Here is a 14,093-nt window from a genome sequence, read left to right on the forward strand (position 1 = left end):
GTAAAGAGAATTGCTACCTTCTGATGCTACATGCCGCTGCATTTTTGCTGATTTCGAACTAAAGAACTATAGTCTTCATATCAACAGTCGCTGAACCAAAGGAAAAGAATGACAACCTTCGTCACCACCAAGATGCATCCTCTTTCGACCTGCTACAAAAAGCTCTATACTGCGATCGACGCTACGATGCACTTCATGAAAATGCAACACAGCCGACACAAGGAATTTGCAGACCATGGAAGCCACTAAATGCATCATTTCGACAGTTACGTGCCCAGAAACTAAGCGGAAGAAAATATGGGAGCACACACGTACAACATCTTCACAGCAAACTTGAACAAGAAGCGGGCGAAGAGTCGCTGGCCGGCGAAATTCATACAAGTTTTCTATTTCAGAGAGAAGGTGAGAGATAACTGGCATGTGTGTAAGGGAGGGAGAGAGAATGAGAAGGTGAGAGATAGTTGGCATGTGTGTAAGGGAGGGAGATTGCTTGTTGTTTGCTGCTTACCACAGCCACTGTTAGCATGCCAACTTCAAAAGAAATCGTGCTCTCTCTATCTCTTTCGCGTTCTTTCCCACTTCCCTAACCCAACACTTTTTACGGAAACTGCTGAATTGATGTAAACAAACTCATGTGGTCTGATTTTGACGTTTCTAGGTACTGTACCGTAAGATCACCTAAATGTAACGGTAAAAATATATATTTTCTTCACAACTTCAATCACTGTTCTTTTATATTTATATAATGGCAATCAACGAAGAAGCAATTCTTACAAACTGATTACGATGCCGACATTCCATCCTACTGTGTATCATTTACCGACTATCATTTTCCATAATATTGTTTACAAACATAAACTTCCATTTCCATACTATTGTTTATGAAATTAACTTCATCGTTACACCTGATGACCCAACCATTACACAACTATGTGTTTGCGCGCGCGGGCGTGTGTGTGTGTGTGTGTATGGGTGCCAGGTATCACGATCTGATGTATATCGCAGCTGAAAAGCAGCAAACATCTCTGTCCTTATTCTTCTCTCTCTCAGTTTAAACTGAGATCTAAACATCCAAATTTTAATGCAGTAAATTTAGCTTGGCTATTCATCGTGCTCTGTGATAACCGCTATGTGCTTTAAAGCTGGTTCCTGAATTGTGGGGTTCTGTCGAGGAAAATTAGCGTTAGCTCGAGCAATTCCTTATAGTTGTAAATATTTGATAGTCGTCATAGAGATATTAGTCTCTCTCTATCAACATAATTATATACTAAGTAACTGTAGAACAATTCAACAACATAATAAAAATAAGTTTTATTTTTGATGATGCTGGGTTATATAAATCCTGTGTCACCCAACTTAGCAGCCGCTGATTAATTTGTAGTTGGTTTTGGAAAGTTAAGAGCTTCCTTGATGCCTGCCAGAGAAGCAAGTAGCTATCATATCGAAGGCATCGAGGTGAAGAGTGCTTCATTGAGGAGCGAGGTGTTGTCACGTCGAAGGTCTCTTGTTCAACTGAGCTTACAAAGTGAAACAAACTCTTTAAGTACTAGTTTTACTACGCATGCGCACTCAAGGGGCTTCCGGTGGTGAAGTCCCTTGTGCATGCGCAGAATAGTACTTCCTCAATGGCGGCTATAATTTCGCGCCACTACATAGTCATCATGAGGCTGCTGTTCATCAAGCTGAGCTTGAGCAAACTGAATCATTTCTTCAGCATTTGAGATTTTCTCTACAATGTTAATGTCATCTGTTGCTGTCTGGTAATTGTTCTTGTCAATTTCCACCCAGTTTGTTTTTAATCTCTTAAACAGTTGTATGTCGGGGCCAGTAGAAGATGGCAAGGAGACAGAAAATGTACAATAAATACAAACTGAAAAATGACATTATACAAAATGTTCAGTGGATGGTAGCAACCTCTAAAATGTCTTTAATTGTGCTTAAATTTTGCATGTTAAGTTTTTGCATTAAATTAAATAAAATTAGACGGTGTCTTCAAGTTTTTGAAATAAGTTATTTTGCGTCAACCTAATATACGTGTGTGTGTGTGTGTGTGTGTGTGTGTGTGTGTGTGTGTGTAACCCAACATCACAGCTTGACAGACGGTGTTGGTGTTTACGTCCCGATAGAATAAGTATTGATACTAGGCTTCAAAAAATAAACCCTGACGTGGATTTCTTCGATTAAAACACTTCATAACTCTTTACTGACACACATATATGCATTTAATTATGGATTTATATTGATTGTAATAACAGAATAAACAGCTGTGTTTCAACAGAAAACAGCATATTATCATCTTGTGTTTATATGTGCGTATACACACACAAACACACACACACACACACACACGCACGCACGCACGTACGCACACACATACAGGGTGCGGTGAATAAACTGTCGTCTAAATTACACAAAAGTGAAAATAATATTCATGTCTCGTTTTAACATATATTTGCCGAAACTACATAAAAATTATCTTGAAATACTAAAGAGTAAATTTATTAAATAAAAAAGGCATTGGCTTCAACCACACCCTCCAAATGACTTCGGAATCTCCTGAAATTCTTCTGGACGGTCTCCTTGTTTAAGTTGGTGAATACTGCCATAATCCTCGCCTTCAATTCATCTTTGGTGTTACAAGGAATTTTGTTGGTCACTTGCTCAATTGCGCTCCACACATAATAATCAAGGGAGTTGCAGTCTGAGGAGTTAGGCGGCCAGTTGTTAGGGGTGATGTGGTCGCAGGAATTGTCTGACAACCATGACTGGATTCTTCTGCTTATGTGACATGGTTCAGTGTCCTGTTGCCAGACATAGGGTCTTCCAGCTGTCACCCTCTTGATCCAGGGCAGCAGCACCACCTCCTCCAGGCACTCGATGTAGGCCTCCGTGTTGATTCTGAGGCCGTGTGGGGAGATGATTGGAGGCATAACGATGCGTCATTAGTGATCACTCCAAACGCCATGATGTTGACTGGATGTTTGATTTTTATCACTCTTGCTACATGTCCTCGGATTGCACTGTCCTCAGATTGACACCCAAACACTCTGAAATGTTCGTATTAGAGCTTCCGGTGCGAATGCCAAGCAGTACAGCATGATGTTTCCAAATTTCTGGCAGAGTGAATTGTGTCACGATTCTGGTTTTCTCATAGATGGTGCCTAACTGACCCTACTATACCATGTAGTGGACAAAATCAAAGTCAATGCGCATGCGCGAAATTAAGAATATAAAATGGCGACAATTTACCCATCGCACCTTGTATGTATGGATGTATGTATGTATGTGTAGTGGATCTCGCAGGCATGACGTGGATTCGATCCTAGATAGCCAAATTGAAATTAACAGTTCAACAGTACTTTACTCGCGGTAAAACAATAGATTTTCTGTGACAGCAGTTTACATTTGCCAGATGCCTTAGCTAACTAAGCAAAATCATGTCTTCACCACTTGACCCTTCAAACCTCTTATAAACCACAAAAACTAGAATTAAGATAACAACGAAATTTATTGTTCTTAACGATATGACTATCCTTCTGGATAGATATAAAAACAAGAAACCCCGATGCAAAAGTCAGTTAGTGAGAACCCGAGCTAGTGAGAGCGACCATCACTTAGTGAACGGACAACTAGTCATGGCCACAAGCAAGCAACCACTAAAGACAAATGGTCAAAGGGAGAAAGAAAGTTATATTCAGCCAACTATGAGACAGCTTTCCTCGACACTTATAACTTTCACTAGCTCAATTTCTTTTCTCTCACAACATCATTCTATCTCTATTTGTGTATTACTACTACGAGAACGTGTACACACATACTGGCCAATATTAACTTTCTTACCTAGCATGCTTTTCCATTTACTACTTATACATACCAACCCGTTGTGGTTTTGGATATATACAATGTGACGGTAAATAGATATTTTCTTCACAACTTCAATCACTGTTCTTTCATGTTTACATAATGGCAATCAGCGAAGAACCAATCCTTACAAACTGGTGACAACTCCGATGTTCCATATTATTGTTTGCAAAATAAACTTCTACCGTTACATATGTATGTGTGTGTGTATATATATATATATATACATATATATATATATATATATATATATATATATATATATATATATATATATATATATATATATATATATATATATATATATATATATATATATATATATATATATATATAATGGGACAAGAACGCAAAACATCCAGACAGTTACGTGATACAAGAAAAGGACAACAAAACATCGAGATCGACGATACAAAGAAAACAAGGACAAGTCATTCGGAGTTTTCTTTCCTCAGTCGAGATCCAGATTATCTTTGCAATTTCGGCTGGTTATTCTCGATATTGCTCCAATCTAGCCAACCCCAAGGAAAAACTAAACTATGAGCATTAGATTCTTTGGAAGAAAGCAGCGAATGTATACAAAAACAAGGACGGAAAAAATCGAACAATGTTACACTAATACAATAAAAATAAAAATAATAACAGGACATAACAACAGATGTCTTTTGACTAAAGACGAATTAAATTAAGCTGGCGTGTGTGGAAATAAAGCCTTACGGCATGGATACAAGATTTCATAGGCACAGGGAGGAATGTCGATGTTGCACGCACAACGGCCAGCCAAGAAATAAAGATCAGGCTTGGCCGAACGCCGGTCACGTGGGAAGATAAGAGAGAGAGGTAGAGGCTCGTTTGCTCGATTTTGAGTCAACCGATTTCTGCAGAGCATGCTTCATTTTGTTTCTTGTCTCATGCAAAACAGCTGAATCAAAAGATGCAAGCGACACAAGCTCCTCAGAGAGGTACCACAAATGTCTCAAAAACTTATTGAGAGCAGCACTTTCAATTTGTCATCCTTTTGCTTGTAGAGCTGCAGACTTTGCACAAAATGCAAATCTGAACGGGGGGCGCATGAGGGTATGGGTGCCAGGTATCACGATCTGATGCATATCACAGCAAACATCTCACATTCCTTTTTCCTCTCTCTCTCTCTCAGTTAGTTTAAACTGAGATTTAAACATCCAAATTTTAATGCAGTAAATTAGCTTGGCCATCCATCGTGCTCTGTGATAACCACCAGGTGCTTTTAAGCTTATTCCTGGCTTGTGGGGTACTACCGAGGAAAACGAGAGTTAGCTCGAGCAATTCCTTATAGTCATCACGAGGTTGTGTTTTCTCAGTTGTGTTCTCAACAATCTCAAGATTCAGTTGTGTTCTCAACAACACAACTGAATCTTAAGTGAACGGGGAGTGTGAGGTGGCCTTCGCGACATGGAACCAGTTCAGCCTCCGCCCTGCAGACCTCATCCCACTCTAGCCTTTGTGGATGTCCGCTCCCTCAAAGCAAATGGGACACCATCCAGTGCAGCATGGTCTCCGTTGTGTTTGTGCACCGTCTTGACCAGCACCATCCGATATGTTTCCACTCGGCCTCCCAGTCCTACAGCTGTGCCTGGTTCAATGCAGTGCCATCACTCTCGACCCAGCTGGATGGTGACTGTTTGCGCATCGGTGTTTCCCTGAGGCTCGGACTTCAGATCTGTGAGCCTCACAAATGTCTCTGCATATCAACTGTGGATTCTTTCGGCCTCCGCCAGTTGTTATGCCATTTTAGTACTGACTGTCTTGCATGCCATGCTACTCTCAATGAAGTCGTAAAGCATGACCTAGACGCTGCTTGAGCCGGAGAGGCAGGACAGAAAGTCAGTAAAAAGTCAGACAGAGGGTACGGAAAAGGGCCAGATACAGGGTTCGGTTACTAGCGTGGCTGGGGGGGGGGGATCTTTTTTAAAACGGGGGCCACATTTTTCAATAATGTTTTACGTAGTGTTTTTGGTACGGAAAGACTTTCAAACTTCGTATACTTATCTATTTTGTGTTATAGAACAGAAAAATATTTTTGTATTCGAATTTATTTCATGTAAAAAATTGTCTTATTTCGATAATTTCAACCAATCACTGACGTCCACTCAGCCGATATACATTAAGTGCCGACTACATAAACAAACGATTCTTCGTTTTATTTGCTTTTTTCATTTTAAATTTGCTTTAACCCTAACCCTAAGCCTAAGCCTAACCCTAACCCTAACTCTAACCCTAGGGTTAGGGTTAGGGTTAGGGTTAGGGTTAATTGTTTCAGAATCGTTTGTTTATGTAGTCGGCACTTAATGTATATCGGCTGAATGGACGTCAGTGATTGGTTGAAATTACAGAAATACGACAACTTTAACATGGAATAATTTATGGATTTCTTTTTTTTTAAAGAAGACTAAGAGAAAAAGATGTTTTATATGACACATTCTGCTGTAGATATGTGTTTCTTGTGGGGTCCGGGGCATCGAAAACACAAGGGTCACCCCGGGCGGCACATACTCTAGCTATGCTAGTGGCTACGGTAAAAGGCCAGACAGCATGACAGTTTTCCTGTTCCACGGTGATAGGCCCCTCATCTGGGATGTCACATGCTGCGACACCTCCTCCAGCAGGTGTTTGCATGCCAGCCCAGGCTTCACTGCTTGTCGATGCATCGATCACTATCCGACAGATTTGTGGCCGAGCCCGTGGCTGTGGACACTTCCCGCGCCCTTGATCCCTGCTCACTGTTATCCATGCAGAGTTGGTTATTCGCAAGTGCGAGCCCCGTGAGTCGGAGTGACTGTTCCAGCACGTCTCCCTCTCTATCCTCGGGAGCAACACCTTTTTCCATTTCGTCCGTCGGGACCACGAGGCAGACTGACAAGTTTGTTTCGCTACATTTAACATGCAAAGTTCAATGGAAGTCAGTCATCTCATTTTTTTTTTTTTTTTTTTTTTTTTCTTTTTCAATAAATGAATCAGATTTTTATTCAGCAACATACTTTTACAGTGAGAGAGAGGGAGAGAAAGAATGAGAGAGATAGACCTTTCAGTTACAAGTGTAACCTATCCGACAGTCTTCCGTACAATTTCACTCTTTCCTGTTTCTCTTTCTCTTTATTTTTCTTACACACTTTGATATATAAACGAGAATATAAACATAGAAAAGAGAGAGGGAGAGAGAGAGAGAGAGAGAGAGAGAGAGAGAGAGAGAGAGAGAGAGAGAGAGAGAGAGAGAGAGAGAGAAAGAGAGAGAGAGAGAGAGAGACGGCAGGGAGAGAGGGAGAGGGAAAGAGTGGGGGAGAGAGTATGGAAGAGATAAGAAAATAACGGAGGAGACTATCGATATATAAATAAAAAAAACATGATTGAAAACGAAATTAGATATGACTGTGAAAGTGAAACAGTAAATAGTGCGTATATAAGATGCCACGGAAGCTGCAACAAGTCAGAATATATAAACAAGTTATAACAATCCAGTTCAAGAGATTCTTTGTCCGTCTCTGTAATTATAGTTACTAACAACAGTATTAGAATGAACTGTTCCAGTAGTTTGAGCGAACGTCGACACATGTTCTGTGATACAACTAATCCCCCACAAGGACTCGGGAAGAAGACCTATGAGGTTTGATTGTTGTCTTGCTATTTTTTGAGTGAAATTGTACGGAAGACTGTCGGATAGGTTACACTTGTAACTGAAAGGTCTATCTCTCTCATTCTTTCTCTCCCTCTCTCTCACCTTCACCTCTTTCTCCCCTCTCTCTCTGTATATATATATATATGTGTGTTTTCTGTACTCTGTTTATCATTTTGTCCACGTTTTTTGCAACGTCCTGTACCCAGATATGCATCTATATACACATGTAGATGTAGGTATGTACATACAAGTACGTATATATGCATATACTCATATATTATTTGCATTGTATATATATATATATATATATATATATATATATATATGTGTGTGTGTGTGTGTGTGTGTGTGTGTGTGTGTGTGTGTGTGTGTGTGTGTGTGTGTGTAAGGAACGACCGTGCGAACTCAAAAAGGAGAAATGGTGACGAATGGAAAAACAGAGGACTCCTTTTATTTAAACGTGTCACACGGTCGAACATACAAATATATATATCAATGAATGATATACATGATATGTTATGCGACGATAACATAGATGACCAGTAATGAAAGACCACAACCGTATTAGATGAATAACAGAGATATTTATTGTAGCGTTAAAGATGTATGTCTGTGTGAGAGTGTGAATGCGACATATAATAACATTATCAAAGACATGCCGTCATACAAAGAAAAGTGTGTATGTGAGTGATACATGTATGTGTATGTGTATTATTACAGCAGATAGAAAGAGTCAATAACACGAGAGCAATTATACCAGTTCTTTAGTACACTATAGGAAAAGTTCTGTATGTGAAGTTGGGGAGGATGAGTGTGGCAGAGCTGATCACTAGTTGTGATGTCGTGGCATCGATGCCGGGCCGTGATTCTTGTTATACAGATGTTCGTCGTTTGGCAGAGCTTATCACTAGTTGTGTTTTGGCTTCGATGCCAGAGCCTTGAGGACAGACGTTTATCGCAGGCTGAAATCTCTTGTCTGTTTATTATAGTGGTGAAGCTAAGTCACCTAACAGAATCGAAGAGAGAGAGGTGGTTTGGTGTACATAGTAAGTCGTGTTGACGCTGGTGGTGTGGAGGCTGCTTGGTACTAATCGTGTTGGTCATGACGATGATGCTGGATAGTAGTCGTAGACTCTTGTTGCTGATATGGCGACGGCGGTGGTCATCGTTGGCTGGACGAAGCTGTTGAAGTGGTCGCTGGCTGATTGTTGCTGCTGCTGTCGTGTGGTACACGGAACAGTCTCTAAGAGAAACTGGACCGAGACAAATTTGTGGGGTATGAGTTGATCTATTTTCGCGTTAAGAGGGCTCACCAGATAGCAGAAATATACTCTATCACGTGACCTTATTAGGGGCCGTGATTGGTCAGTTTGCGTTCTGGCGGGAACGGTTCGAAGAAGTTGCCGATTCGAATATTAATCAGTCACGTGATGACAAGGAATGGGTTCTCTACTACGCTCGCATTTATTTATATTTAAATGAGAAGATTGTATGTAATGGCGATAGTAGTTTGTATCTAATGGCGGGAGGTAGTTTCACTACATATATATTCATACATATTGATCTGTCTTAGCAACATTATAGGCCGCCAAGTCAATTCAATGCATTGATAGTATTTTTATGGACTGCAACGTACAGCATATGTAAATTAGAATTGTACCCCTAGACCTATGAGACCACCTACCCATACAGGTAACAGCCTAGTGTCCCCATGCCTTAAGACGGTACTGCGAGAGCTATCTATCCATCCATCCATTTATCTATCTTTTTATTCATCCATCCATCTATCTATCTGTGAGATTCTCAGCTTTTTTAGCTGCTATTTCTGAACTTCGGTATATGGTGAAGCAAACATTTGCTGATCCCTTAATTATGTTTATAAATATATATGAGCTTTTAAATAAGTTCTCCACCAACAATGGTGCTTTCATACCGATGAGCTTGGTAAAAATTGTTAATTGTTAATTGATTTATTAATTAATAAATTGATAATCCTTTACCCTTTTAATTTGTAATATCTATCTATCTATCTATCTATCTATCTATCTATCCATCCATCTATCTATCTATATCCATCCATCCATCTATCTATCTATCTATCTATCTATCTATCTATCTTTTTATCGATCTATTTATCTATTTTTTTCTTTCTGTCTGTCTGCCTGCCTGCCTGTCTGTCTGTCAGTTTATCTTTTCTCTCTCAAACATACATTCCTTCTTGTGGTATGCTGGTTGATTCTATGTGACGAGTACATTAAAGGTACCTCTGAAATTTACGAGTGTTGGACAAAAACCCCGTAGTCAAAGTGTGAATGTGGATAAATGCCCCTCAGGCAAAAGCCCCACGGTTGTATTTTTTCGTTTTTTTTTTCACCTTTTAATTGTTTCAGTCATTAGACTGTGGCCATGCTGGGGCACCACCTTGAAGAATTTTTAGTCGAATGTATCGATGCCAGAATTTTTTGTTATTTTTGCTTGTTGTAGTTATTAGACTGCGGCCATGCTGGGCCACCACCTTGAAGAATTTTTAGTCGAATATAACGACCCCAGAATTTTAAAAAATTATTTTCGGTTAATGTTTACAACTTGATCCGGAAAAGAAAATCAGAAAAAAAAAGTGCAATGGATGTAAAAAAAAAATGTGTAAGAAACGAATATAAAAAAAAACGCGCGCAAAGCAGCGGGAGGGTGGGGAGAGGAGCTCGGAAAATTCACAAGATCCGAGTTTTTCCCTCATAACTTTTAGGAAAATGGGGTTTATTCAATGAAATTTTATAGAAATACCTTTGAAATGGCATACATTACGATTATGAAGAAATTTGTGGGTAAAATCTTTTCCAAGGGGGTGGGAAGAGGACTTCAGAAAATTCGCAAGATCCGAGTTTTTCCCTCGTTTATTATTAATTTCAAACTTCTTTGATTCTTCAATCCAATGTAATCTACACTCTCGAAAACGTATTTCTGCAAAATGTCATCTTAAAATATGTGTAAAGAAAGGGGGCTGATGCAGTTTCGCACCTCACCTTCAAAAGTGTATTTTTTAATAAAGATTTCTTCGGATTGCTAGTTATTGGTAGAATTGCATTTGTAAAAATTTAACGTCTCTGTATGTGTGTGTGTGTGTGTGTATGTGCATGTGTATATCTATATATGTATACATATATGTATGTATATAGTTGTGTGTGTGTATATATGTGCGCGTGTGTATATATATATATATATATATAGGTATACATTTATGTATGTATATATATAATGTATGTATGTATCTCTCTCTCTATATATAGATAGATACAGAGAGAGAGAGAAAGTAATAACGAGTGAATGAGAATAACGACGGAAGGGTAAAAAAAGTGTGAAAATAGTTGAAGATAAAATGAAACAAAATTGAAGCCAAAACATTAAAAATTATTGGAATCGTAATGTATGCAGTTTGAAAGGTATTTCTTTAAGAATTTCATTGAAAAAAACCCCATTTTCCTAAAAGTTATCAGGGAAAAACTCGGATCTTGTGAATTTTCCGAGCTCCTCTCCCCGCTCACCCGTTGCTTTGCGCTTTTTTTTTTTTTTTTTTTCATATTCGTTTCCTACACATTTATTTTACACCCATTACACTATTTTTTTCTTCTGATTTTCGTTTCTTGGTCAAGCCGTTATTGGCGATCTTTCGATTTGACCACAGTTTAGACCACTTCTTAAACCACGTGCATTTGTTCATGTTTGTGAACGAAATCGTCGCTTTCAGGAAAAAGTCTTTAACTTTTTTAAATATGTGGTGGGGAGGGGATCTTTTGAAGTCGGCGTGAAGCGAAAGAATTGATGTGTGTGTGTTTGATGGGGTGTGCAAGACAGAAAGTGTGGTGTGTATATGAAGTCATTTTGTTAGTGTGTGTGTGTGTGTGTGTGTGTGTGTGTGAGAGAGAGAGAGAGAGAGAGAGAGGTTATGTATGTGTGTATGTATGAATGGCTTCAGTGACACACACACACACACACAAATATATAGATGTATAAATGGTGGCAGCCGATGAAGGATATGTTCTCTATGTGGCCTGCGTGTTTTTTGTACCGTGTTTATCATTTTGTCCATGTTTTTTTTGCAACGTCATGTACCCAGATATGTATCTATATGTACATGTAGATGAAGGTATGTACATATATGTACATATATATGCATATACTCATATATTGTTTGTATCACACGATCGAACTCACGCGTTACCTTTACAAGTAAGTTTTGAACTTTATTTTTCTGACGCGACTCTTTCTATCTTTGTATCTATCTCCCCCTCTCATTCTTCCCTCTACTGTTCTTCGCTTCTCCCCGTTACTACTATATATATATCTCTCTATCTCTTGTTGCTCGTCCTTCGCCTCTCACTGCCACTACTATCTCTCTCTCTCTACCTCTCGTCGCTCACTTATATTCTACTTCCTCCCCTTCTTCTCCCTCTACCACTCTTTCTTCCTACCCCTCGCTGGTCACATGTGTTCAGTTGCCATTTCTTTTCGGTCTCTGACCACCTAAGCTTCGGACGTACTTCTTCGCCTCTCCAGTTCGTGCTTCACAGCGTTCAATATACACATACTTCTCCACATCTGGCTGTATAGCCTTTTCTGTTTGTTTATTTCACCGTTTCGTTTTCCTGTCTTGTTTTCCGTCCGCCACTATCCATGGAACAAATTTGTGTCCGTGGGAAGAGCCATTTTAACGATGCGTCCTGCCCTAACTCTTCGAAACGCCAGTGTTTTAATGGTGGCAGCTGATGAAGGATATGTTCTCTATGTGGCCTGCGTGTTTTTTGTACCTTGTTTATCATTTTGTCCATGTTTATTTGCAACGTCATGTACCCAGATATGTATCTATATGTACATGCAGATGAAAGTATGTAGATACATGTACATATATATATGCACATACTCATATATTGTTTATATATATATATATATATATATATATATATATATATATATATATATATATATATATATATTAGCAGAGATACCCGGCCGGCGATCTTACGATACAAGTCCTAGAAATTGTATCGTAAGATCGCCATATATATATATATATATATATATATATATATATATATATATATTACAAATTAAAAGGGTAAAAATTTATCAATTTATTAATAAATCAACAATTAATAATTTTTACCAAGCCCTTCGGTATGTAAGCACCATTATCGGTGGAGAACTTATTTAAAAGTTCCCATACATTTATAAACATAATTAAGGGATCAGCAAGCATTCGCTTCACCATATACCGAAGTTCAGAAATAGCAGCCAAATGCTTGCTGATCCCTTAATTATGTGTGTGTATATATATATATATATATATATATATATATATATATATATATATATATATATGCATGCTTACTATAGCCTCAGACTGACCAAAATCTTGTGAGTGGATTTCGTACTCGGAAACTGAAAGAAGACTGTCGTATATATGTGTATATTTGTGTATGTGTGTGCCTGTGTCTTGTGTTTGTACCCCTACCATTGCTTGAGAACTGATGTTGCTGTGTTTACATTCCTGTAACCTAGCGGCTTGGTAAAAGACACTGACAGAATGAGTACTAGGCTTACAAAGAATAAATCCTGTGGTTGATTTCTTCGACCAGCGGCGGTACTCCATCATGGCCGCAGTCACATGACTGAAACAAGTAAAGCAATAAAAAATCTATGCCATTTGAATCCCGACCAAGGCCGGGTGGCGATCTTACGATACAAGTCCTAGAAATTGTATCGTAAGATCGCCAATGACTAACGAAAATAGTCTAATAACAGAGCATATAAGCTCTCTCTCTCTCTCTCTCTCTCTCTCTCTCTCTCTCTCTCTCTCTCTCTCTCTCTCTCTCTCTCCCTCTCTTACACACACATGCCAGTTATCTCTCACCTTCTCTCTCTCTCTATCTTTCTTTCTCCCTCTCTATCTCCCTCCCTTACACACACATGCCAGTTATCTCTCTTTCTTTCTTTCTCTCTCTCCCTTTCTCACACACACAGCAACATTACACACACACACACACAAATGCCGCTCTCTCACACTGACAAAAGAACTTCACATACACACCACACTTTCTGTGTCGCATACTCACTATAAAAAGATCACCTCTATTTCTTTTGAAGTTGGCATGTGTGTGTGTGTAATGTTACTGTGTGTGAGAGAGAGAGGGAGAGAGAGAAAGAAAGAGAAAGAGAAGGTGAGAGATAACTGGCATGTGTGTGTAAGGGAGGGGGAGAGAGAGAGAGAAGGTGAGAGATAATTGGCATGTGTGTGTAAGGGAGGGAGAGAGAGAGATAGGGAAGGAGAGAGAGAGAGAAGGTGAGAGATAACTGGCATGTGTGTGTAAGGGAAGGAGAGAGAGATAGGGAGGGAGGGAGAGAGAGAGAAAGAGAAGGTGAGAGATAAGTGGCATGTGTGTGTAAGGGAGGGAGAGAGAGATAGAGAGGGAGAGAGAGAGAAGGTGAGAGATAATTGGCATGTGTGTGTAAGGGAAGGAGAGAGAGATAGGGAGGGAGGGAGAGAGAGAGAAAGAGGTGAGAGATAACTGGCATGTGTGTGTAA

The 14,093-nt window shown here is 39.3% G+C and overlaps 1 protein-coding gene across 1 annotated transcript in view; it reads left to right on the forward strand.

The window, feature by feature from the left end:
* Nucleotides 1-7,166: 7,166 nt before the first annotated feature.
* The window catches only part of LOC106873025 (folylpolyglutamate synthase, mitochondrial), a 35,685-nt gene continuing 28,758 nt past the window's right edge, over nt 7,167-14,093 (forward strand). The window contains exon 1 of the mRNA XM_089363420.1: nt 7,167-7,501. Within this exon, the coding sequence (XP_089219546.1) occupies nt 7,412-7,501 (90 nt within the window). The 5' untranslated portion in view covers nt 7,167-7,411. The remainder of the gene's footprint in view (nt 7,502-14,093) is intronic.

The sequence above is a fragment of the Octopus bimaculoides genome, chromosome 1 (genome assembly GCF_046866305.1).
Source record: "Octopus bimaculoides isolate indiv1 chromosome 1, ASM4686630v1, whole genome shotgun sequence".
Classification (NCBI taxonomy): domain Eukaryota; kingdom Metazoa; phylum Mollusca; class Cephalopoda; order Octopoda; family Octopodidae; genus Octopus; species Octopus bimaculoides.